The sequence below is a fragment of the Cyanistes caeruleus genome, chromosome 27 (genome assembly GCF_971803275.1).
Source record: "Cyanistes caeruleus chromosome 27, bCyaCae1.hap1.1, whole genome shotgun sequence".
Classification (NCBI taxonomy): Eukaryota; Metazoa; Chordata; class Aves; order Passeriformes; family Paridae; genus Cyanistes; species Cyanistes caeruleus.
In genome coordinates, this window is record NC_141727.1 from 4,226,095 (window position 1) to 4,250,771 (window position 24,677).

The 24,677-nt window shown below is 66.4% G+C and overlaps 1 protein-coding gene across 3 annotated transcripts in view; it reads right to left on the minus strand.

The window, feature by feature from the left end:
* ARHGAP23 (Rho GTPase activating protein 23) overlaps positions 1–16,568 on the minus strand; it is a 33,193-nt gene extending 16,625 nt beyond the window's left edge. Inside the window, exons 1-2 of one of the 3 annotated variants that reach the window (XM_086864427.1) lie at positions 16,358–16,568; positions 1,667–1,846 (exon numbers count right to left, since the gene is read on the minus strand). In XM_086864427.1, the coding sequence (XP_086720553.1) occupies positions 1,667–1,846; positions 16,358–16,408 (231 nt within the window). In that variant the 5' untranslated portion in view covers positions 16,409–16,568. Of the gene's footprint in view, positions 1–1,666; positions 1,847–3,925; positions 4,211–16,357 lie in introns of those variants that run through there. The other 2 variants (XM_086864426.1, XM_086864428.1) reach the window with 2 other exon arrangements.
* Positions 16,569–24,677: the final 8,109 nt, after the last annotated feature.

Consider the following 24,677-nt stretch of genomic DNA (forward strand, 5'->3'; position numbering starts at 1 on the left):
TCATTCCCAGCTCCAAGGATCAGCCATTCCCAGCTCCAAGGATCATTCCCAGCTCCAAGGATCAGCCATTCCCAGCTCCATGGATCATTCCCAGCTCCAAGGATCATTCCCAGCTCCAAGGATCAGCCATTCCCAGCTCCATGGATCATTCCCAGCGCCAAGGATCAGCCATTCCCAGCGGCACCGCTCCAGGTGCCCAGCGCAGGGCGGGAAGGAAAATCCACATTCCACGGCCTCATCGGGGCCACAGCGAGACCGTGGGGACACCGAGAGCCCCTGCGGGCACGGACTCATCCCCTCCCTGCCCGTCCTCACCCTGCGGCACCGCAGAGCCCTTCCCGGCCCCGGGGACATCCCGGCGGCCCCGCTGCCAGGGCGATGAGGGCGGCCAGCGTGGCGAGCGAGGCTCCCGGTGCCGGTCCCCTCCCTGCTGAGTCAAACCCACCGAAACTCAGCCCCCGGAGCTGGCGGGGTGCCGGGCCCCGCGGCTGCTGCTGAGCCAGCCCCACCGCGCCCTGCCCCGCCGGCTCCGGCTCGCACGGCGGCCCGCAGCTATTCCCAGCCTCTTTCCAAGAGCATCTCCAGCTCCCGGCGCTAATCCGCCTCCTTCCCACGCGGCCCCGGCTGCTCCCGCCCGGGCACGGCTCAGCCCGGGTGCCCAGCGGGGCAGGATCAATTTTTTGGGAGGCAGTGGAGAGGTGGGAGCGGGTTTGGGGGAGCTTCAGGCCATTCCCGTGACAAAATCTCCCCGGCAGAGTCGCGCTGGCGGAGACGGGGCCGTGTTCCCGGCGCAGGAAGGCAGGAAGGGGTTGGAGAGGCAGAACGAGGAGCCTGGGAAAAGCGCCGGTGCCGGAGGATGGCGAGCGGGGATTCCGGCGAGTTCTCCCCACCCTGTGACTCACTTCCCACCGCGCTTCCCTGGCTGCCAGCGCCTGGAGCCGTGGGGCAGCCGGAGCCGCGGAGCTCCAGGGATGATCCAGGGATCTGGAGCAGGGAAAGGGATGTGTGGGACTCCCCAGATCCCGGACTCTCCTCTCATCATCCACAGAAAACGGGGAGGGAAGTGGGTTCGGAATTCCGGGAGCTTGGAGCTCATCCCTTGGGGTGTGGAGCGCTCTCCATCCACGCTGGAAGCTTTTCCTGGGTGGTTCCGTGGGATCTCTCCATCCCTGAGGGGAACGGCCCGGATCGGGCTCAGATGTGCCAAGCCAGGGCCGCGTCCTCCCAAATGACGTCACCGTGAGCAAAGCGCAGATCCCAGGGCAGATCCAGTTGGAAAATCCCCACCAACAACCAGGAAACCGGGAGCCAAAAATCCGCCAGCCCTGCTTGGCCTCAGGGGCTCGGAGGTGCCTTTTCCTGCCGTTCCCAGCCAGGCCGCAGCCGCTGCTCGGGGCTGAGGGATCCTCTCCGTTCCCACAAACATCCCGAAAGGCTCTGGGATGTCTCCAGAGGTGCTGCTTGTCCAGAGCTCCTCTTCCAGCAGCTCCACGGGCTCCTCCATCCCAGGCTGGGATCGCCACGGGACATCCAGGAATCCCAACAGAGCCGGCGATGGGCGCTCCCCTCCTCATCCCCCTGCCCACCCTCAGCCCAAACGGGAGCATCCTGCACCCAGCCGCGTCCCGCTCCAGCATTCCCGGCTTTTCCCGGCTGCCAGCCCTACCTTGGCCGAGTGCACGGCCGATTCCGGGGGGTACACGATGAAGTGGCGGAGGGTGAAGCCGAAGCCGCCCTGGGAGCTCTTCCGCAGCGCCACCGTCTTGGGGCCCACCCAGGGGAAGGATCCCCCCTCCGGGGGCGCGTTGGCGTTCGGGGACGCCCCATCTCTCCGGCCCGGCGTCGGCTGCAGGGACAAGGACAAGGTGTCACTTCTAGGGGCTGAGCTCTGCTCAAAATTGCCCCGATTTCCCCTCCCGCAATCCCCAATCCCAGCCCCCCACCAGGGAATTCCAGCCCTCCCCGACTCCTCCTGTGTGGGGGCTTTGGGAAGGAGATGAATGGAAAGGAAATCCAAATAAATGAGCTGTGCCTGGGGGTCTGGATGGGACCCAGGAGGGGACGGGATGCGGGACTTGGGGACAAAAGGTCCCTTCTGACCGTGGCACAGCAATAACCCTGGGCAAAGCCGGAAAGAGCCGCGCGGGAGGCGGTGGGACCCGCCTGAGGCTCCCCAAAACGGGGCAGGGACCTCGGGATGTGGCAGGGGACACTGCCCCGAGCAGCAGATGGGGACAAGGGGATGTGGCTGCACCCCACAGCTCCCAGAGAGGGAACGGGGCTGTGGAGCAGCCGCGGGCACCTCTCCTGGCACCGGGGAGATGGAGAAACAGCCGGAGAGCTCGGGAGGGCTCGCACATGAGGATGGTCGGTGCTGCTCCCCGTGGCTGCACATCTGGCCGCACATCTGGCCGGGCTGGGAGCAGCTCCGCGGCCGAGGGGAGCAGAGGGCACTGCCTGAGGTCCTGGCACCGGCCAGCTCCGCCAAACCCGGGGGAATTGGGAATCTGGGAGCGGGAGGGACCCGCGGGGATCCCCAGGGACCCTGCCCGAGTCCTGGCTCCTTCCCCCAGCCGGGATTCAGCCCCTCCTGGGATGAGGGTGTTGAAATTCAGGGGCTGCCGGGGTGGAAGCGATGGATGGGCAGCGGGGAGGGGACAAGGGACACAAAGGGACAAGGCACAAAAAGCCTTTGTGTGTGCCTGTGCTGAGTGGGCCTTTTCGCTGCCGGTGGGGAGATCTGACGGCAGGGCCGGGCTGTGCCCCCTGTCCGGCACGTCCCGCACGGAGCCCGGGGTGACCACGGGGGTCTTGTCCCCCTGCAAACGGTGTCACACCGCACCGACCCCCTCCAAAATTTGGCTGCTCCCACAAACCACCCAGAACCCCAAAACAGCACCACGGCCGAGCCGCAAAACCCCGCTGCCAACGCCGCGCTGCCGCCGAATCCCAGCGGAAAACCCCGACCCAGATGGCAACAGGCGCCCCCCACCCCCGGGGGACCCCCCAGCGCTCGGCCTCGGGGGCCGGCAGCATCCCGGCGGCGCCCGGCCCCATCTGCGCCCTCCATTGTGTCGGCCGCCGGCTCGCCGGATTATTTTTAAGCTGACAGCTGAATGTGCCCCGCTGATTTTAACCGGCACGGACAGGCCTCGGAGAGAGGGCTCGGCTCGCTGCAGACACCAACGGCAGCAGCGGCCCGAGGGGACGGGGACGTGTCCCCGTGTCACAGCCCAGAACGTGTCTCCAGCTCAGGGACGCGTCCCCAGGTGTCAGCTTGACCATCCAGGCTGGATGCTGTGCCTCAGTTTCCCTCTCCGGCACGCGGATTTGGAGGTTTTTGGGTTTCAGAGGTTGTGGTCTCGGGGCACTCGCGCAGAGCTGAGATGCTCCGGTTTCCCACATGCGGCGGGATTGTCACCCAGTTTGTCACCTCAGCCGCTTGTCCCCAGAGCCCCGGCCCTCCTCCCAAATTTCTGCCTTGATTTTAACCTCGCCCTGGTGGTTCCTGCCGTGCTCCACCATCCTCATCCTCCTCATCCCAGCATTCCCAAACCCCCATCCCACAAGCGCTGCAGGGATGGGGGCAGCCCCTTGATCCTGTGCCTGTCACATCCAGCCCCCCCCGCCCGAGTCACCCCAATTCCCCTGAGCTCCTCCACCCCCACCCCAGCGCAGGTGTCACCGAGTCCCTGTCCCCCGTGTCACTGTGGGGACACAGAGGGGACAGGTCCCGCTCCCACAGAACAAAGGAGCCTTGTCCCCAAGTCCTGGGGCGCGGGATTTGTCCTGCAGGAGCAGGATCCGGGAGCTGGACCCCGATCCTCGGCCACAGGAGGGGACCAAAGGGACACACGCACCCCCCACCCTCCCTCCTGGGACCCCTCCACCCTTCCAAATCCCCCCCGCCAACCCCGGCTCTCACCCGGCGGCACCGCTCGGTTCTCAGCCCGCGGCCGGGGCGGGGGGCCGGGGGCGGGCGGGGGTCGGGGGCGGCGGCGTGGCGGCGCAGGCTGCTCAGCCAGATGCAGCGGGGCTCGGGGGAGCTGCAATCCACCCCGACCGGCCGCTCCAGGCGCCAGCCCCTCCCGGAGCGCTCCACGCTCCACAGCCTCTTGGGGCTGGGGGCCGGGGGGGGCCGGCAGGGACCCCGCCGCGACCCCCGCGCCGCCCCGCCCGTGCTCTCCTCCACCATCCCGCCGGCCTTCAGGGGATCTCAGCCGGGGGTCGGGACCCCCATGGGGGTGGGCGGGGGGCGATGCGCGGAGCTCGCAGGCCGGCGGAGCTGCCGGTTCGGCTCTCGCTCGCTCGCTCAGCACCCCCCGAGCGGCACAGCCCCCACCCAGCCACCCCCCGGATGGAGGGAGGGAGGGAGGGATGGAAAGAGGGAGGGAGGGATGGATGGAAGGATGGAGGGAGGGAGGGCGGGCAGCCACACGTCCCGGCTGCGGCTCCAGCTGCTGGCAGGGATCAGTGCCCAGCCCACCGCCCCCAGCCAGACCCCCGCCCCCAGCCCCTCCACCCCGCCGCCTGAGGCGTCACTTTGCCAGGACTTTCCCTTTTTCCTTTTTTTTCCCTTTCATTTTTTTCCCTTTAATTTATTTTTCCCTTCTTTTTTCCCCCTTCTTTTTTTTTTTTTTTCCTTTTTTTTTTTTAATTCCTTCTTTTTTTTTTTTCTTCTTTTTTTTCCCTTCCTATCCGCCCCCTTCTTCCTCCATCACCCCGGGCAGCATCCCACCCTCCCCGCTTCCTCCTCTCCCTCCTCCCGGCCCCTTCCTTCCTTCCTTTCCGCAGGGCACCGGGCGATGCCGGGGACACGGAGCGGGGGGACATCCTCGGGGTGTTGTCACCCTCTGTCACCCCCGGGAGAGCCGGGGAGGTGCTGCGGGACACCCCCGGTCCCCTCTTTGTCCCCAGCACTCAGCAGAGGCCTGGGAGGAGAGGGGGGGACACGTATCCTGCACCCCGAGGACCAAACCCCGACTCCGGGGACCAAAACAGCCCCGTGGAGACCAAAAATATCCCCCCAGAGCCCGACACGGCTCCTCAGGCCTCCCTCAGCGCCTGCGGCCGTGGCTCCAAGGACAATTCCCAGCTGGAATTGAACCCAGAGCCCCCCCTCAGCCCCACCGCCCATTTTGGGGGACACCTGTCCCCTGTTGTCCCCCCCCGACACAAAGCCACCACCCTCCGCGGTGCCACCCAGGCCCCCTGACAGCGCTGGGGACACCTGGGACAACGCCACCCTTGTCGCTGCTGCCCGCACGGGCACAAATCCCCTTCCCCAAGCCGCTCCCCCAGAATTTGGGGGGGATAAGGAAAAGAGCGGCACCTCGGGGAGCCTGGCACAGCCGGGTTTGGGGCCGGGGGTTGGCAGTGCCCCCCCTGGGCTGTCCCCTCCCGCTCTGCCTGTCCCTGTCCCCGCTCGAGGGGGTCCCGCGCCGCATTCCTGCCGCGCTGGAGCCCGAGGAGAGCGAGGCACGTGCGGCCACGCCGGGAAATGCCGGGAATTGCTGGGATTGCATCCCCGCGGCCTCGGGGCCGGGCATTTCCCTCCCTCCCCTCCCGCCCCGCTCCCTGTGGGTCACCCCCAGCCCCACAGCGCCAGGGTGATGCCGCACAGCCCCCCGGGCTGACACTGCCAATGTCACACTGAGCCACCACCCTCCGCTGTCCAGAGTGTCCCCAGCGCCCACCCAAAGTGACACCCCCCCGAGTCCGGCTGGCCGGGGTGGGGTGGTGACAGCCGTGTCCCCAAGGACCCCTCGGCACAGCCAGGGCACCGTCCCGGTGTGAGAAACCGGGATGGAGAAAAGTGGGAGCCAAAATCCCTGCCACCCCCTCCCGCGCCACCCGGGGCCACCCTGATGTCACCCGGGGCCCGTGCCGGGGGTCCGCCACCGGAGCCACCCCGGGGACAGCCCGGTGGCCTCGCCCCAGCCCGGGGACACGGAGCTGGCGTGTCCCGGCTCGCAGAGCTGGAGCAACCAGACGGGGCTGGGGGTGCCAGCAGCGCCCGGGGGGGCTTCGCTTCCCGCCTCAAAGGGGGAAAAATCCAGCCGGGAATGGCGGGGCTGGATCCGGCCGGGGGTCCCGGGACAGCGGGGGACACTGGGTGCCATCCTGTCACCTCCCTGAGTCCCCGCTGAGCCGCCCCAGCGGTTCTCAGGGGGTTTGGGGAGGGGGTCCCCAGCCCTGGGGGGGGACAGGGAGGGGGCGATCCCCGGGATTATTCCCGCAGCCCAAAGAGGGAAAGGTCAGGCGGCGCTGGCGGGGGCAGATTCCACCCCGAGGAATGCGAGCGCGCCTGGACGCCTTCCAGAACGTTCGTGTTTTGCACAGGAGTGTCCTAAATACGCGGCCAAACAGGAGCTCCCGGCATGCACCGGGCCCGCTGCCGGCCCCGGGACACACGGACACACGGACACATGGACACACGGACAGAGGGACACACGGACACACGGACACACGGACACCGGACACAGGGACAGAGGGACACCGGACAGAGGGAACAGAGGGACACACGGACACACGGACACACGGACACACGGACACACGGACACCGGACAGAGGGACACCGGACACACGGACAGAGGGACACACGGACACCGGACACACAGACACACGGACACATGGACAGAGGGACACACGGACACACGGACAGAGGGACACACGGACACCGGACACCGGACACGCGGACACACGGACACACGGACACATGGACACATGGACAGAGGGACACACGGACACGGGACACCGGACACATGGACAGAGGGACACACGGACACACGGACACCGGACACACGGACACCGGACACATGGACAGAGGGACACACGGACACGGGACACCGGACACATGGACAGAGGGACACACGGACACACGGACACACGGACACACGGACAGAGGGGCACATGGACACCGGACAGAGGGGACACACGGACACACGGACAGGGGATACACGGACACCGGACACACGGACACACGGACACACGGACACACGGACACACACGGACACCAGACACACACGGACACGGGACACACGGACAGGGGGACACACGGACAGGGGGACACACGGACAGGGGGACACACCTGCCAGTACTGAGGGGCCTCCCCCCCATGTCCCCCCCTGTCCCCCCCCGCTGGCACCGAGCCCGCCCCGCCCCGAGCGCGGTGACATCTCCGGGGCGCAGCCGCTGGTCCCAGCCCGGGCCCTGTCACCAGCTGTGGGACACTGCCAGCCGCGCCACCGCCACCCCTGGCACGCGGCGAGGATAACGTCACCCCTGGGACAGCACAGCGACACGGACAGGGACAGGGACAGGGAGAGGGACAGGGACAGGGAAGGGACAGGGACAGGGACAGGGACAGGGACAGGGACAGGGACAGGGACAGGGACAGGGACAGGGACAGGGACAGGGACAGGGACGGGGACAGGGATGGGGACAGGGACAGGGGACAGGGACAGGGACAGGGAGAGGGACAGGGACAGGGACAGGGACAGGGACAGGGACAGGGAAGGGACAGGGACAGGGACAGGGACAGGGACAGGGACAGGGACAGGGACAGGGACAGGGACAGGGACAGGGACGGGGACAGGGATGGGGACAGGGACAGGGGACAGGGACAGGGACAGGGAAGGGACAGGGACAGGGACAGGGACAGGGACAGGGAAGGGACAGGGACAGGGACAGGGACAGGGACAGGGACAGGGACAGGGACAGGGACAGGGACGGGGACAGGGATGGGGACAGGGACAGGGGACAGGGACAGGGACAGGGAAGGGACAGGGACAGGAACAGGGACAGGGACAGGGACAGGGGACAGGGACAGGGACAGGGACAAGGGACAGGGGACAGGGACAGGGACAGGGACAAGGGACAGGGGACAGGGACAGGGACAGGGAAGGGACAGGGACAGGAACAGGGACAGGGACAGGGACAGGGGACAGGGGACAGGGGACAGGACAGGGACAGCAGCGCTGCCACCACCGCGGCCACACCGCCGCCCTCCTCCGGCCGCGCTTCTCCCGCCCGGATCCAGCGGGGGGGACACAGCGCTAATCCCCCCAGCCAGGGCCAGCTGCGATTAGGGTCAGAAAAATGAGGTTTTAATGGGATTTTGGAGGAGGAGGAGGAGAAAGCCCTGCTGAAACAATAACCGATTTCCAGCCCTTTCACGGCAAAGCTGCTGCCGGCTCCCACCTGCCATGGGGAAGGGGGTCCCACACGCCCTTCCTGGGTTCCAGGCAGCTTTTGGGGGGGCTGCAGCCCCAAAAAGAGCCGGGACGGACGGTCCCCTGCGGGCCGGAGCTGCCCGCACCCACCCACACCCCCTGGGCAGGGCGGGGATGCTCCTGGACCGGGCCTGGAGGCGGTGAAGTGACACCAGAACGGGGCTGGGGACAGGTGACCACGCCGGGAGCATCCGGGGATCCCTCCCGGCCGAGCCGCAGCCCCCGGGATTAGGGATCGGCGGGAGAAAGCATTTTAATTCTCTTTAACTCAAACCAGGGCTGAGGAGCTTTGCGGCTCAGAGGGGATTTTAGGGGGGTGCTCGCACACAGGCAGCGCCTGCTCCACAGCCCCCCCCGGGATGCTCCAGCCCCCTGGAATGCCCCCACCCCAATCCCACCCGGCTGGATCCCGCGGGGAATGGGGGGAAAGAGGGGTGGGAGTGGGGGCGCATCCCAGGCAGGAGGAGCAGCGCTGGGAAAAGGAGGGAAAAGGAGGCAAAAACACCTCGGTGATGGAGAGAAACCCCTCGGGTGCCTCCCTGTGCCATGTCCCAGCCTGGCAGGACCCCCAGGGATGGATGCACCACATCTGGGCAGGGTGGGAGTGCTGGTGATGACTCTCGGCTGATGCCAGAAGGGTTTGCTCCAAGCATCCCTGGAGATTCCCAACAGCCTCTTTTCCCACGGCCCGGCTGTCAACAGCACCCCCGAGCCCCTCGCGGCACCACTGGGACCCCACAAACCTCTGAGACCTTGTGGGGGAACGGAAAAGCCACCAGGGTGCAGGGCTGGGGGTCCCTGGCCATGGAAAAGCCACCAGGGCTCAGGGCTGGGGGTCCCTGGCCATGGAAAGGTCACCAGGGCTCAGGGCTGGGGGTCCCTGGCCATGGAACAGCCACCAGGGTGCAGGGCTGGGGGTCCCTGGCCATGGAAAAGCCACCAGGGCTCAGGGCTGGGGGTCCCTGTCCCCACTGCCAGCTCTGGGGACAGCCCAGGACGGGGGTCCCACAGCAGATCCAGCTCTGGGGGCTGCCCCGTTCCCAAACCCCACCCCAGTCAAGGACCCTCATCCTCATCCCCGTCACCCCCGGAGCAGCCGGGAGCGGGGTGGTGACACTGCCCGGGTGACACCGGAGCCAAGGAGAAGCCACCGAGCATCCCTGTGACATTCCTGCCGCTGCGGGTTGGGTGTTAACACGGGGAAGGAAATCCTTCCTTACTTCCTTCCTTCCTTCCCAACACCAACTTTTATCTGGACAGCGTCTCCTCCCCAGCCCACAGCGGGTCCGTCCTGTCACCAAACCCAGCTCCCTCCCGGCACTGTCCACCCCAGACACCATCCCTGGATCCGCAGGGATCTCATCCCATCTCAAAGCAGCAGCTCCAGCTCCCCCCCGGGCAGGGGGGGTCCCTGCTGCCACATCCAGAGGAATTTGGGAATGTGGCCCGAGAGCCTCGTTCCCTTTCCCGGCCTCTCCTGGGCCCACCGTGCATCTCCGGCCGCGTGGTTCCACCCCTGCCTGTCCCTGGCGGAATCCCTGGGCTGGAATTGTTGGATTGTCCCCCCCCCGAACATCCCTGCGGGTGCCACCGGCTGATGTCACCGCGCCGAGGTGACAGCGTGCACGCGCCACAAAGCCAGGAGGGCAGGACGCGGCGCCATCCCTCAATCCCGCTCCTGAATGCCACCGGAGCACTCAGGATGTGGCATGCTGGGGACAGAGCCACAGGGCTGGGGGACACTCCCAGCGCCCCAGGGACACATCCCAGCACAGCCAGGGCCGCTTTTGGGGACACAGCGGGTCCCTCCCCACGGCGCCGTGCTCTGCCCGTTCCCACATCCCAGCTCCCCCTGTCCCTCATTGTCCCCAACTGCCAGAGCCAGCAGGGAAAGCAGGGACAAGCTTGGGGACACACCAGAGCCAGCGGAACCACGGAGCCAGAGCCGCTCCAAGGAGGAGTTTTTATCTTCCCTGAGGAAGCGGGACCACGGTGTCCTTCATCCCCAGCTCCTCCTCCTCCTCTGCCCCGTCCTAAAATCGGCGTTATCAGCCGCGGGCCCTTGAAAAGTAACAGGATTCCGTTTCCTGTTTTTCCCATGGAAACCCTCAAATAGAAGCTGGCCTCATTACGGCCGCTTTTCGGGTCTCTGGGTGGGTTTTTTTTCAGCCGGGCTAACAACAATGAGCCATTTCCTCCGGCGGCTCCGAGAGGCACCTTGCGCTCCGCTCCCGCTCCTCCGCGGCGGAAAATCCGAGCCGGGGAGGTCAGGGGGAGGCTGCGGCTCCTTCCAGCCCCGGCCCCGTTCAAGGATGGGTGGCCCGGGGTGGGGACAGTGGCCATGAACCCCCCCCTGACACGAGGGACAACCTCGGGGTGACGCCTGAGGGTTTGGGAGGGAGCTCGGCCAAATCCCACAGCCCCGGCTGGCTGCTGAAAACAAGGAGCCCAAAGGGGGTCCTGAGCCTCCCCCCGGCCACAGCGAGGACAGGAGGTGGCTTTGGGGACACGGCTTTGGGGACACCAAGCTGCGGTGGCAGCTCCCCAGCAGCGCGAGGAGCAGCCGGACATTTTTCCGCAGCCCACACGCGTCCATCGGCCCAACGTCCAGTCCGCGTCCCCTCCCCGGCCGGGGACATCGATGTCCTGCCACTGCTGCCACACCAGTCACCGCCAGCCCCGCTGGGGACCACGCTTGGCCCTGGAAAGCGCTGGCACCGCAGCCCGGCCCCCGCCCGGCGCGGCGGAGAAAGAGCCACTATGTGCCACAATGGCCCGATTGTCCCCCGGAGCCACCGGGCTCTGTCCCACCCGCCCCGGGGCTGCCCCACGCGCTCGGCGCCATCAAGGGACCCTCTGTCACCCTCGGTGGATGGCGGGGGGGGGACGGTCACCGTGGGCACCCCGGGGTGTGCAGTGACAGGTCAAGGGGTGTCACCGGTGGTGGGTGACAGGAGGGGTGATGGGGACCTGGCTGGTGACTGAAGGGGACACGAGGCCGGGGCTCAGGGATGTGGCAGGAATCTGTTCCCTGGGCTGGGATGGCTCCTGGAATCCCAAATCCTTCTGGGAAAGGGGTTCCAGTGGGTTCCAGGGGGTTCCAGTGGGTTCCAGTGGGTTCCAGTGGGTTCCAGTGGGTTCCATCCCAGGGAGAGAGGAGGGTCCATCCCTGTGGTCACCAGGTCCCATCCCCACTGTCACCAGGGCCATCCCTGTGGTCACCAGGGCCATCCTCGTGGTCACCAGGACCATGCCTATGGTCACCATGCTCCATCCCCATGGCCACCAGGGCCATCCTCATGGTCACCATGTCCCATCCTAGTGGCCACCATGCTCCATCCCATGGCCACCAGGTCTCATCCCCACTGTCACCAGGGCCATCCCCACTGTCACCAGGTCCCATCCCCACTGTCACCAGGTCCCACCCCCACTGTCACCAGGGCCATCCCCACAGTCACCAGGTCCCATCCCCACGGTCACCAGGGCCATCCCCACTGTCACCAGGTCCCATCCCCACTGCCACCAGGGCCATCCCCACTGTCACCAGGTCCCATCCCCACTGTCACCAGGGCCATCCCCACAGTCACCAGGTCCCATCCCCACGGTCACCAGCACCATCCCCACTGTCACCAGCGCCATCCCCACTGTCACCAGGGCCATCCCCACAGTCACCAGGCCCCATCCCCACGGTCACCAGCACCATCCCCACTGTCACCAGCGCCATCCCCACTGTCACCAGCGCCATCCCCACTGTCACCAGGGCCATCCCCACTGCCACCAGGGCCATCCCCACTGCCACCAGCGCCATCCCCACTGTCACCAGGGCCATCCCCACGGTAACCAGGGCCATCCCCACTGCCACCAGGGCCATCCCCACTGTCACCAGCACCATCCCCACTGTCACCGCTGCCTCATTTTGGTCACTTTGGGACAACTCATCCCCTCTTCCCCACATCCAGCCCCACCCTCCCAAGGACCGGGGCCAGCCCCACACCCCGACACCCTCCATCCCTGAAATCCACCTCTCTCCAAAGCCCGGGGACACCAAACCCATCGGGAATGTGACCCTGGCGCGGCCGTGGTGGCACCGGCCTGCCCGACTGCGCCGCCGCAGGTCTTGCGCCACGCCAAGGTGTGCCCAGGCTGCCAATTAGGGAGGAATTAATGAACTTCTGGGGAAAAGCCGCCACGGAGAAAGGAGGCGACTGCTCCGGGTGCTCCGGGCAGGAGGTCGGCGGCGCGTTTGAGGCAGCGACCTGAGGCAGCCTGAGCCAGGCCGGCTCCTGGAGAACCAGGGGGGTTTGGGGAGAGCCAGGGGGGTTTGGGGAGAGCCAGGGGGGTTTGGGGAGAGCCAGGGGGGTTTGGGGAGAGCTGTGATGGTTTTGGGAGAGCCAGGAGGGTTTTGGGAGAGCTGGGTGTGTTTTGGGAGAGCCAGGAGGGTTTTGGGAGAGCTGTGATGGTTTTGGGAGAGCCAAGTGGATTTTAGGAGAGCCAGGAGGGTTTTGGGGAGAGCTGTGATGGTTTTGGGAGAGCCAGGGGGGTTTTGGGAGAGCTGGGAGGGTTTTGGGAGAGCTGTGATGGTTTTGGGAGAGCCATAAGGATTTTGGGATAGCCAGGGGTGTTTTGGGAGAGCTGTGACGGTTTTGGTAGAGTTGGGTGGGTCTGGGAAGAGCTGTGATGGTTTGTGGAGAACCAAGTGGATTTTAGGAGAGCCAGGAGGGTTTTGGGAGAGCTGTGAGGGTTTGGGGAGAGTCAGGTGGGTCTGGGGAGAGCTGTGATGGTTTTGGGAGAACCATAAGGATTTTGGGATAGCCAGGAGGGTTTTGGGAGAGCTGTGATGGTTTTGGGAGAGCTGTGATGGTTTTGGGAGAACCATAAGGATTTTGGGATAGCCAGGAGGGTTTTGGGAGAGCTGTGATGGTTTTGGGAGAGCTGTGACAGTTTTGGGAGAGCTGTGACGGTTTTGGGAGAGCCGGGCGGGTTTTGGGAGAGCTGTGACAGTTTTGGGAGAGCTGTGACGGTTTTGGGAGAGCCGGGCGGGTTTTGGGAGAGCTGTGATGGTTTTGGGAGAGCTGTGACGGTTTTGGGAGAGCTGTGATGGTTTTGGGAGAGCTGTGACGGTTTTGGGAGAGCTGTGATGGTTTTGGGAGAGCTGTGACGGTTTTGGGAGAGCTGTGACGGTTTTGGGAGAGCCGGGCGGGTTTTGGGAGAGCTGTGATGGTTTTGGGAGAGCTGTGATGGTTTTGGGAGAGCTGTGACGGTTTTGGGAGAGCTGTGACGGTTTTGGGAGAGCCAGGAGGGTTTTGGGAGAGCTGTGATGGTTTTGGGAGAGCTGTGACGGTTTTGGGAGAGCCAGGAGGGTTTTGGGAGAGCTGTGACGGTTTTGGGAGAGCTGTGACGGTTTTGGGAGAGCCGGGCGGGTTTTGGTAGAGCTGTGACGGTTTTGGGAGAGCTGTGACGGTTTTGGGAGAGCTGTGACGGTTTTGGGAGAGCCAGGAGGGTTTTGGGAGAGCTGTGACGGTTTTGGGAGAGCTGTGACGGTTTTGGGAGAGCTGTGACGGTTTTGGGAGAGCTGTGATGGTTTTGGGAGAGCCGGGCGGGTTTTGGGAGAGCTGTGACGGTTTTGGGAGAGCTGTGACGGTTTTGGGAGAGCTGTGATGGTTTTGGGAGAGCCGGGCGGGTTTTGGGAGAGCCAGGAGGGTTTTGGGAGAGCTGTGATGGTTTTGGGAGAGCTGTGATGGTTTTGGGAGAGCTGTGACGGTTTTGGGAGAGCCGGGCGGGTTTTGGGAGCGCGGCGTGGCCCAGCTGGCACAGCCGGCCCCGCCGCTGGCAGGCTGGAGGCAGCCAGGTCGATATTTTCCAACTTGAGAGCTTAAAATAGGTCATCTATCTCCATTCCTTTTTAAATCAGGTCTTGCTGCCTTGCCGAAGACAAACTTGGTTTATTAATGGGACGGCAGCGACTTGAAACCTAATCCTGTTTTTTCCCTTTTAATGAGAATAAAAGGCCATCCCGGGGCTCGGCAGCTTCCCAGGATAACCCCCCCTCACCCCTGGGTGTTTTCTCCACGTGAACCGGGGAGAGGCTCCAAATTCCACTTTGGAGCCGCTCCCACGCTCAGCATCCCCCACACCGACCCCAACCCGAGCTGAACCCCAAAAAAAAAACCCCAAACCCCCAATCCCCAAACCCCAAACAACACCGGGGCCCTCAGCAGACCCTGCCCGGGGGGGGTTTAGGATCACACATCACCCCCGGTGCCCCCGCGGGGCCGGGTGCCAGCGGTGACAGGGACACGCCAAGGTTGTGCCGCAGAGGTCGGAGCCCTGGCAGGGCTGTCCCAGCCCCGGGGTGACCAGCGGGACCCCGCGGTGGCACCGCGTGGCGCTGCCCGTGCCAGCTTTGGCGCTGGCGAGGCGCGATTGCGGCAGCAGCCCCGAGCACAGGCTTTTCCTGTCTTTCAAGTTCAGGGTTCAGAGAGAAAGGAGGGGGGGAAAGGGAAAAAAAAAAAAAAAAAAGAAAAGAAAATAAGAAAACTGAGTGAAGAAACTCAATTTTTCGAGTAGAAGCAGCAAAATGGGTTCGGGGACAGGAGCCACAAGGGGTAGGAGAGGGTTTGGGGACAGTGGGACACCGTCCCTGCCCCACAGCCCTGGGGGCGGCCGCCGGGCAGGATTTCTGTGGGCGCAGCACTAAATTCTCACAGGAGGATGGCAAAGAGCCTTCGTTCCCACGCGTGCTGGGTAATGAACCCCTCTAAATTCACCCCAAATCCCCCTCAGCGCTCCAAATCCCTCAGCACCCCAAATCCCCCAACACCCCAAACCCCTCCAGCGCCCCAAATCAGCGACTGGAGCCTTGCCCCGGGTGCCGCCCCCCAGCAGGGCACATTTCACCCCAAAACGCAGCAGAAAAGGCGATTTCACCATTCCCACACCCCATCCCAAAGCCCCGAGCGGCAGCGCCCAGCGGCGCGGAGGGAGCAGGGATGAATCCCAGGAGGAACCATGATTAATGCTCAGCCGCTCGCCCAGCAGCTCCTCATCCCCGAGCCATTTCGCACACCCCAATTAATCCTTTGAGGCCGGTTATTACCCCCACGGCCGGGGCCGAGGAAGCCGAGTTCAAAAAAAAAAACCCCACACCAGGAACTGAGGAACAGAGGCCAAATTCAGCTGTGGGGCGAGGAGGACGCGCAGCCTCTGCCAGCGCCACACCGCGGGGTCCCCACCGCCACCAGACCCCCGCCCCACATCCCCCCAGCGCTGTCCTCATCCCCACGCCGAGGATTTTGGCACAAAACGGGCAGGAAATGGGGATTTAGCCAGGGCTGGGCTGGCCTTCCTTGGCACCACCGGGAGACGGGAATCGCCCTCCGCTGCAGCGGCGCCGGGCGATGCCGGTGCCCACCCGCGGGTGGGAAAATCCTGGGGGGCTGCTCGGAGTTTTGTGGGGTGGGTTTGAGCTCCAGGGGTTTCTGGGCACGCCGGGGGGGTTGGTGCCTGCCCAGAGCCGGGCGCTGGCGGGGATGGATCCGCCGGAGGCACGCGGAGCCGGCCCCGGGAGTTTCGGGGGAAGTGCGTGGGGGTCCGTGGGTCTCGTCCCGGGAAGGGGCAGCTCCTTCCCGGGGTCTCCCCCTCGGCTCCGGGCCCGCATCCAGGCGCCGCAGCCCCTCCGCCCTGCCACGACGCCGCTGTGGCTGGGGACAGGCCACCGTGGCCACCAACGCCTGGGACATGGCGTAGGGGGGGGCTGGACACCCCCCGGTCCCGCTCCGGGGAACCGGCCCGGTCCCGGTCCTGTCCCCGGGGGGCATCACCCAACAGCCGGCCCCAGTGCCAGACCAGTCCCGGCCCTAGGCTCTCCCAGTACCTCCCAGTTCTCCCAGTCCCTATTCCCCCAAACCTACAGCTCACCCAGTGTCTCCATTTCCTCCCAGACCCAATTCCCCGAGCCTACGCCCTCCCCAGTCCCCCCAGTATCCCCCAGTTCCTCCCAGACCCCACTCGGCCGAGCCTACGCCCTCCCCAGTCCCCCCAGTTCCGCCCAGCGCCGCTCCCAGTCCCCGTTCCCGCGACCCCAGCGGGTCCCCGGTGTCGCCGGTGTGGCGGGTGTCGCTCACCGCGGGGGCGGACGGCGGGATCCCGACCAGGCAGAAGGCGATCCCATTCATCGGGGCGCGGCGGGCGGGCTCGGTTCGGCCCGGCCCGGCTCCGCACGGCTCGGTTCGGCGCAGCCCCGCGCGGCGCTGCCCGGTGCGGCCCCGCACGCTGTTGGGTTGGGCCCGGCCCGGCCCCGCACGCTGCGGTCCGGCTCGGCTCGGCTCGGCTCGGCTCGGGCTGGGCCGGCGGCGGCCCCGGCCCCGGTTGCGGCTCCGCCTCCTCCGGGTGCCCGCGGCGGCGGGCGGGGCGCGGGAGGCTCGGTACGGCCCGCCCGGCGGGAGGGACCGGCACGGCACCGGCACCGGGGGGCGGGCTGGGAACGGGGACCGGGACGGCACCGGCACCGGGTCAGCGGAACCGGCACCGGGACAGCGGAACCGGCACCGGGTCAGCGGAACCGGCACCGGGTCAGCGGAACCGGCACCGGGACAGCGGAACCGGCACCGGGTCAGCGGGACCGGCACCGGGACAGCAGAACCGGCACCGGGTCAGCGGGACCGGCACCGGGACAGCAGAACCGGCACCGGGTCAGCGGGACCGGCACCGGGACAGCAGAACCGGCACCGGGTCAGCGGGACCGGCACCGGAACATCGGAACCAGCACCGGCACCGGGTGGCGGACTGGGAACGGGGACCGGCACCGGGACATCGGAACCAGCACCGGCACCGGGTGGCGGACTGGGAACGGGGACCGGCACGGGGACAGCAGAACCGGCACCGGCACCGGGTGGCGGAACCGGAACGGGGACCGGCACCAGGACAGCGGAAGCGGCACCGGGACAGCGGAACTGGCACCAGCACCGGGATGGGGGCTGGGAACGGGGACCAGCGCCGGAGAGGAGGGGTGGGAATGGGAACCGGCACCGGGACAGCAGAACCGGCACTGGCACCAGGATTGCGGGGTGGGAATGGAGACCAGCACCGGGGAGGAGGGGCAGGAATGGCAACCGGCACCGGGACAAGGACAGTGGCAGGGGGATGGGAACCGGCACCGGGACAGCAGAACCGGCACCGAGCTGGCTCTGGGATGGGGACCAGAGCAGGCACCAGGACACCGGGACTGGGATGGACACGGGACTCCCAGGAACAGGAAAGGGACACCCAGGGACAGGGACAGGGACAGGGACAGGGACAGGGACAGGGACAGGGACAGGGACAGGGACAGGGACAGGGACAGGGACAGGGACAGGGACAGGGACAGGGACAGGGATGTGTCACCCAGGGACACCCAGGGATGAGGACGGGGACTGGGATGTGTCACCCAGGAACACCCAGGACAGGACCAGCCAGGACAGAGCGACAGGGACCACAAGCTGACCAGGACGGGCACAGAGGGAGCTGGCAGAGGGATTCCAGGAGAAGCAGGACAGGGAAAGCCGGACAAGAACCAGCAGGGTGAGGCCAAGGCCGGGCACTGCCGGATGGAAGGACACACGGATAGGAAACGGCAGGACAGAGGGACAGGAGTGACAGGGACTGGCACAGGCAGACGTGGAGACGGAAACAGCCGGGTCGGGGCTGACAGACGGACAAAGGCTGACACAGACCCGCGAGGCAAGGAAACAGCGAGCACAGGAAACAGCTGGACAGACGGACGGACAGAGCCTGGCCTGGCGATGGGGACAGCTGGGATGGGGACAGCCAGCAGGGCCTGGCCCGGCTCAGGCCGCTTGGACACAGCAGAGCATCCCAAAACCGCCGTGGGGAAACTGCTGAGGGAATGAGCCCCGCACCCAATTTGGGGGTGCCAGCAGCACCTCAAAGGCTCCGCGGTGGCAGGAGGTGACCCCAGTGCCATGACACGAGCCCCGAGTCACCTGCGGCACCAGCTGGCACAGCCAGGACACAGCACCCGCCCTGCGGTGACATGGGGGACAATTCTGGGAGGGAAACGGAGCCACGTGTGACAGGAGAGCAGGAGGAGTGCAGAGAACCGGGAGGAATGACGGCCACAAGCCTTGGGGACACCGGGACACGGGCGGGGGTGACAGAGTCACCAGAGTGACAGGGCTGGAGCCAACAGGGCCCAGCGAGGGGCTCAGGGCAGGGCACAGCGGGATCATCTCCCGTTATCCCCCCGCTGCACCCCGACACGGCTCCTCCCTGCTGGCGGTGTCATTGTCCCCACCCTGTCCCCAAAAGGGACAGAGCTCCACGTGTGGGACAAAGGTGGGGGGCGGAAAAATCCCCCAGAGCAGCTCAGGGAATTCCAGGGGGACGCAGCACCCCAAACCTGCAGCTGGGGTGGTGCCGAGGGCTGTGCCAGCTCCCCGCGATGTCCCCGTGTCCCTGCCAGCCCCGAGGCGCTCCTCGAGTCCCTCCTGAGCCGGCGTTTCCCTGCCCGCATCCCAGATCTGCCCCACGGAATGCCAGCCCCCGATATTCCTCATTCCCGGCAACGCCATCCCGTATTCCCAGGAATTCCAGCCCCCGACATCCCGCATTCCCGGGAATGCCAGCCCCCGACATCCCGGGAATGCCAACCTGTGCCACCTCGGAATCCTGGGAATGCCGGCCTGTGCCATGCAGCATTCCCGGGAATGTCAACCCGTGCCGCCCCGCATTCCCGGGAATGCCAGCCCCCGACATCCCGCATTCCCGGGAATTCCAGCCCCCGACATCCCGCATTCCCAGGAATTCCAGCCCCCGACATCCCGCATTCCCAGGAATGCCAGCCCCCGACATCCCGCATTCCCGGGAATTCCAGCCCCCGACATCCCGCATTCCCGGGAATTCCAGCCCCCGACACCGCCGCTGCCAAGCGCGAGTTCTCCGCGACACCATTAAGAAAATTCTGTGTCAACAACAACTTCCTCCGGGCGCCCGGAGCCAGCGCGGCACCACCAGAACAAATAAACACCCGAACCGGCGGCGGCCGCCGCGGGAACACCGGGAATTCGGGCCCGACAGGGGTGACAGAGCCCGGACAGGGGCCACAGGGACCGGACAGGGGTGACAGAGCCCGGACAGGGGCCACAGGGACCGGACAGGGGTGATAGAGCCCGGACAGGGGCCACAGGGACGGGACAGGGGTGACAGAACCCGGGCAGGGGTGACAGAGCCCGGACAGGGGTGACAGAGCCCGGACAGGGGCCACAGGGACGGGACAGGGGTGACAGAGCCCGGACAGGGGCCACAGGGACGGGACAGGGGCCACAGGGACTGGACGGGGGTGACAGAGCCCGGACAGGGGTCACAGGGACCGGACAAGGGTGACAGAGCCCGGACAGGGGTCACAGGGACCGGACAGGGGTCACAGGGGATGGACAGAGGCCACAGAGGCCTGGACAGAGGCCACAGAGGCCACAGGACCCGCTCCTGGGCTGGCATCTCCCGCCTCTGTCATTCCAGCTGGGATGGGCAGGGGACAGCAGCAGGGAAGGGACATTCAGGGACAAGGTGGGACCACAAAGGACATCCCAGGGTGGACAGGGGTCACTCAGGGATGAGGACAGGGATGCAGCCACCCACAGCATCCAGGGGTGGGACGGAGGGGTTTTTCCCTCTGGAAATGCGGGCACTGACCACGGGGTCACTGCTGTCCCTTGCCCGGCCTTGGGAGCCAGGAGGGGACAGTGAGGGGACAGGAGTTTCCTCCGGACACCCCCACCCCGACTGCGGCCACCCCAGGACCCACGGGGGGGTCCCCTGTGTCCCCTTGTGGGGACAAGGGACGCGTCCCCGGGGTGTGCGAGGCGGGCGGTGCCAGCGGCTGCCCTCTGCCTGCCCGGCCAGGCAGGACCGGCCACCCCCGCTGGCCGCCACTGGCCACTCTCCAATGGCACTTTCCAGGAAATGTCCCCTCCGGCTGGGTTTGGCACCGCGGGCCGTCCTAACCCGTGTCCGGCCCTTCCCAGAGGAAGAGCGGAGTCCTCCTCCAGCGGTGCCACCCGCTCCTGTCCCCACCTGGCAGCGCCACTCCTGGGGGTCCCTCCTGTGTCCCCCGCGAGGGGACACGGCCACCTCCGGCCGGGCTGGAGGATCCCGGCACGGAAAAGCCGCTGGCGGCAGGACCCAGCTGTGGATCCCGGGATTCTGAGTCCCCTCCTGGTGTCCCCAGTGCCACCCAGGGAGGTGACACAAGCTGAGCTGGCCCCTCGCTCTGCAGAGACAGGGACTGACCCCCGCACGAGGCGCGGTGAGGGCTGAGCCCCGTCCTGCGGGGAGGGGGCTCCAGGAGAGCCCCCAGCCCCATCCCCGCCCCTGCGCGCTTTCCCCGCGGGTGTCCCCAAGGCGCGGGTGTCACCAAGGCGCGGGTGTCACCGTGCCTCCGCTGCTCCCTCCCCACCCCAAAAGAATTCCCGTTCTTTGTCTCCCCCAGCCCCACCCCGGCCCCTCGCAGCCCCGCGGGGACATCCCCGCCCCTGTGTCCCCACGTGCAGGGTGGGACAGCGGCACACACCTGCCGGGGCTGCCCCACGCCCCATTCCGTGACCATCCACCCGAAAATCACCGCCCTGCCTCCCTCCCGCTGCCCACCAGGCAGGGCAGATCCATCGCTCCTCCGTCCTCCCCCTCCCCAACCCCAAATCCCAAATCCCGGCAGCTGCAGGAGCGGATCTGGGGGAGCCGGAGCCCCCCCCGCCCGCCCACCCACCCACCCGGGCTGCCGCTCCCTGCGGAGCCGCTTCCGCGCCGCAGACAAAGGGAGCGAGAGGGGGAATCCTGCCTGGAAGATGGGTTTTAACCTAATCCCGGGAATTAAAACGAAGAAAAGCAAAAGCGGGGAGCGGGGAGGAGGAGGTGGGGAGGGGGAGCGGGGCAGGGCAGCGCTGCCCGAGGCCGGACAGTGACCAGGCGCTGCCCAGGGTGGGTGGCGTGGCTGCCCCGCTGGGGTGGGGTCTCTCCGGGTGCGCCCCCAGCGCTCTCCCGGTTCCAGCCCGCAGCTCCCGTTCCCCGGCGGCAGCAGCCGCACGAAGCCATTTTGAGCGGGCGGCAGACGAAAGGGTTACGGCCCCAACCCCTCCTTCCCTTATCCCGCCGGGATAAACAACAGCGCGGCCCGGGGGGCTCGGGGCCGGCAGCGGAATCCCGGGAGCGAGGCCGCGCAAAGCCGGGGGGGCCGCCCAGGACTTACGTGCTCATCCCACATCAGGGAGGGGCCGCGATGCTGCCGGGATTTGGGGTGCCCCGGGCGCTGCGCAGCATCCCCGGCTGCCGTGGGCGGTGGGAGCCGCTCCCGGGAGGAGGGAGAGCGGCCGGGCAGCGCCGCCGGAGCCTCCCGGCCGTGCCCGGTGCCGGCGGGCACATGCCAACCTGCTGCCGCTCACGGCCTAAAATTACCACGGCCCCTTTCCAGAGGCGTCGCCGCCAATCAGGGCGGCAGGGAAGGCTCGGGAGCTCCTCTGCATTGCAGCTGGATGTGGGAAGAGGGGGATTTTTTTTTTTTTATTTCCCAGCGGGAATGCGCAGCCGGCGGCCGGGGGCTCGCAGCCCCCCCGGGGGACGCTGAACCCCGGCCATGTCGCCGCGGGCCACGCGCGGTGGCTTTGCCGGTGGGGCGGGGGGCACCCCGGGGGTCCCGGGTGTGGGGTGGGGGGGTGATGGAGGGTGGTGACCGGCACGCAGCCGGGTGACATCGCCACGCTGTGACACCCCCGGCGCTCCCCCCTCCTCTGCCGCTTTTCCCGGCTCGGGGGAGGTGGGGCGGGAAGGGGGGGGGGATGGATTTTGCAGCACGCGGCCCCCAACGTGCGGCCGGAGCTCGCTGCGTGCTGGGGACGGGCCGTGCCCGCAGCCGAGCCTCCGAGCGGGGCCCCGGAGCTGCCCCGGCCCCTCGGGGGGTGCGGGGGGCGCGGGGGGCGCGGGGCACCCACGAGGCACCAAATGCTGCGCTGGGATCGGGGCTGAGCCGGAGGGGTGGGGGAGGCGGGGACCCCCGGGCAGGGAGCTGGACCCCACAGCTGGGAGAGGGGGGTGATCCCCACCCCAAGCCCCTCCTGCCCGAGAGACCCCCGGCTCCGGGTGGGCGGCGTGGAGGGGCCAGCACAGCCCGGCCGGGGCGGGACGGGGGCTGGAGGCGTTGGGATGGGGAGACAGAGGAAAGGACCCCCCCACACACACCCCGAGGTTTTTCCACACCCTCACGGCGGCTCCAGCCCCGATCCCCGAGCAGAAACCCCCTCCCCAAATCGCGGGGAGACCCACCCCGGGCTGTGTGAGGCGGAGCGGGGAGGGGGTCCCAGGGCACACCCGGGCTGGGGGAGGCACACGGGGGGCGCTGGGGGTCTCGGTCCCGCCTGGGCGATGCTGCGGGGGGGCTCAGGTGCTGCCGGGGCAGCAGGTGGGCGGCGGGGAGAGCGCGGGGGGTGACGCCGGGGGCCGGGGGAAGGTGGGTGGGGACCCGGCAGGGCAGGAGGGGAGCACAGCACGGCCGGGTGGGGTCCCCGGGTGTGTCGGACCCTCTGCGCGGTGCCGCGCCCGTGGGTGCCGGACCCGTCCCGTTCCTGCCCCCGCTCCTTATCCCGGTCCCGATCTTACCTGCTCCATGGAGCCGCTCAGGGGGCGGGCGCGGCGGTCCGGCCGCGGGCCATGGGCCGGTGGCGGTGGCGGTGGCGGTGCCGGTGGCGTTCCCGGTGCCGGTGGCGGAGCCGGCGCGCCCCGGTGCGGCCCCGCTGCCGCCGCCTCTCGCCGCCGCCGCCCACGCCCGGCGCCGCCCGGCGCATCCCGGGAGCGGCGTCATGTGAGCGGCGACGGGAGGGGGCCCCCCCGGCCCCACCCGGACCCCGCCGCCGCCCTCCCCTCCCTCCCCTCCGCCCGGCCCCTCCCGGGACCCCGGCAGCCCCATCCCGCTGCTTCCTCCATCCCTCCCTGCTTCCATCATCCATGGATTCTATCCATCCTCACCCTGCATCCCACATCCCACCTGCCCCACACACCCGGCTCCACTCCAAATCCTCCCTCCATCCATCCATCCATGGATCCATCCATCCATCCATCCATCCATCCATGGATCTATCCATCCATCCATCATCCATCCATCATCCATCCATCATCCATCCATCCATCATCATCATCCCTCCATCCATCCATCCATCCATCCATCATCCATCCATCCATCATCCATCCATCCATCATCCATCCATCATCCATCCATCCATCCATCATCCATCCATCATCCATCCATCATCCATCCATCCATCCATCATCCATCCATCATCCATCCATCCATCCATCCATCCATCATCCATCCATCCATCCATCCATCATCCATCCATCATCCATCCATCCATCCATCATCCATCCATCCATCCATCCATCCATCATCCATCCATCATCCATCCATCCATCCATCCATCATCCATCCATCCATCATCCATCCATCCATCCATCCATCATCCATCCATCCATCCATCCATCATCCATCCATCATCCATCCATCATCCATCCATCCATCCATCCATCATCCATCCATCCATCCATCATCCATCCATCATCCATCCATCATCCATCCATCCATCATCCATCCATCATCCATCCATCATCCATCCATCATCCATCCATCCATCCATCCATCCATCCATCCATCCATGGATCCATCCATCCATGGATCCATCCATCCATCCATCCATCATCCATCGATCCATCCATGGATCCATCCATCCATGGATCCATCCATCCATCCATCCATCATCCATCCATCCATGGATCCATGGATCCATCCATCCATCCATCCATCCATCCATCCATCCATCATCCATCCATCATCCATCCATCATCCATCCATCCATCATCATCATCCCTCCATCCATCCATCCATCATCCATCATCCATCCATCCATCATCCATCCATCATCCATCCATCCATCCATCATCCATCCATCCATCATCCATCCATCATCCATCCATCCATCCATCCATCCATCATCCATCCATCCATCCATCCATCCATCATCCATCCATCCATCCATCATCCATCCATCCATCCATCCATCATCCATCATCCATCCATCATCCATCCATCATCCATCCATCCATCCATCCATCCATCCATCCATCCATCCATCCATCCATCATCCATCCAAGATCCCATGCTGTGCCTCAGTTTCCCTCGGATCTCCCCACCCCGTGCCTCAGTTTCCCTCGTTCCCATATTCCCCTCAGCACATTGGGACGAGCGGGGCCGAGGAGGGGAAGCGCCCCCATGCCCCCCAAAACGGGACCCCCCCACACAAACTGGGGGGTTCAGACACCCCGGGCCCACCCCTGGGTCAGGTGGGATTGAGAGACTGGATTTAGGGATGGGATTTAGGGATGGGATTGAGGGAAGGGATTGAGGGA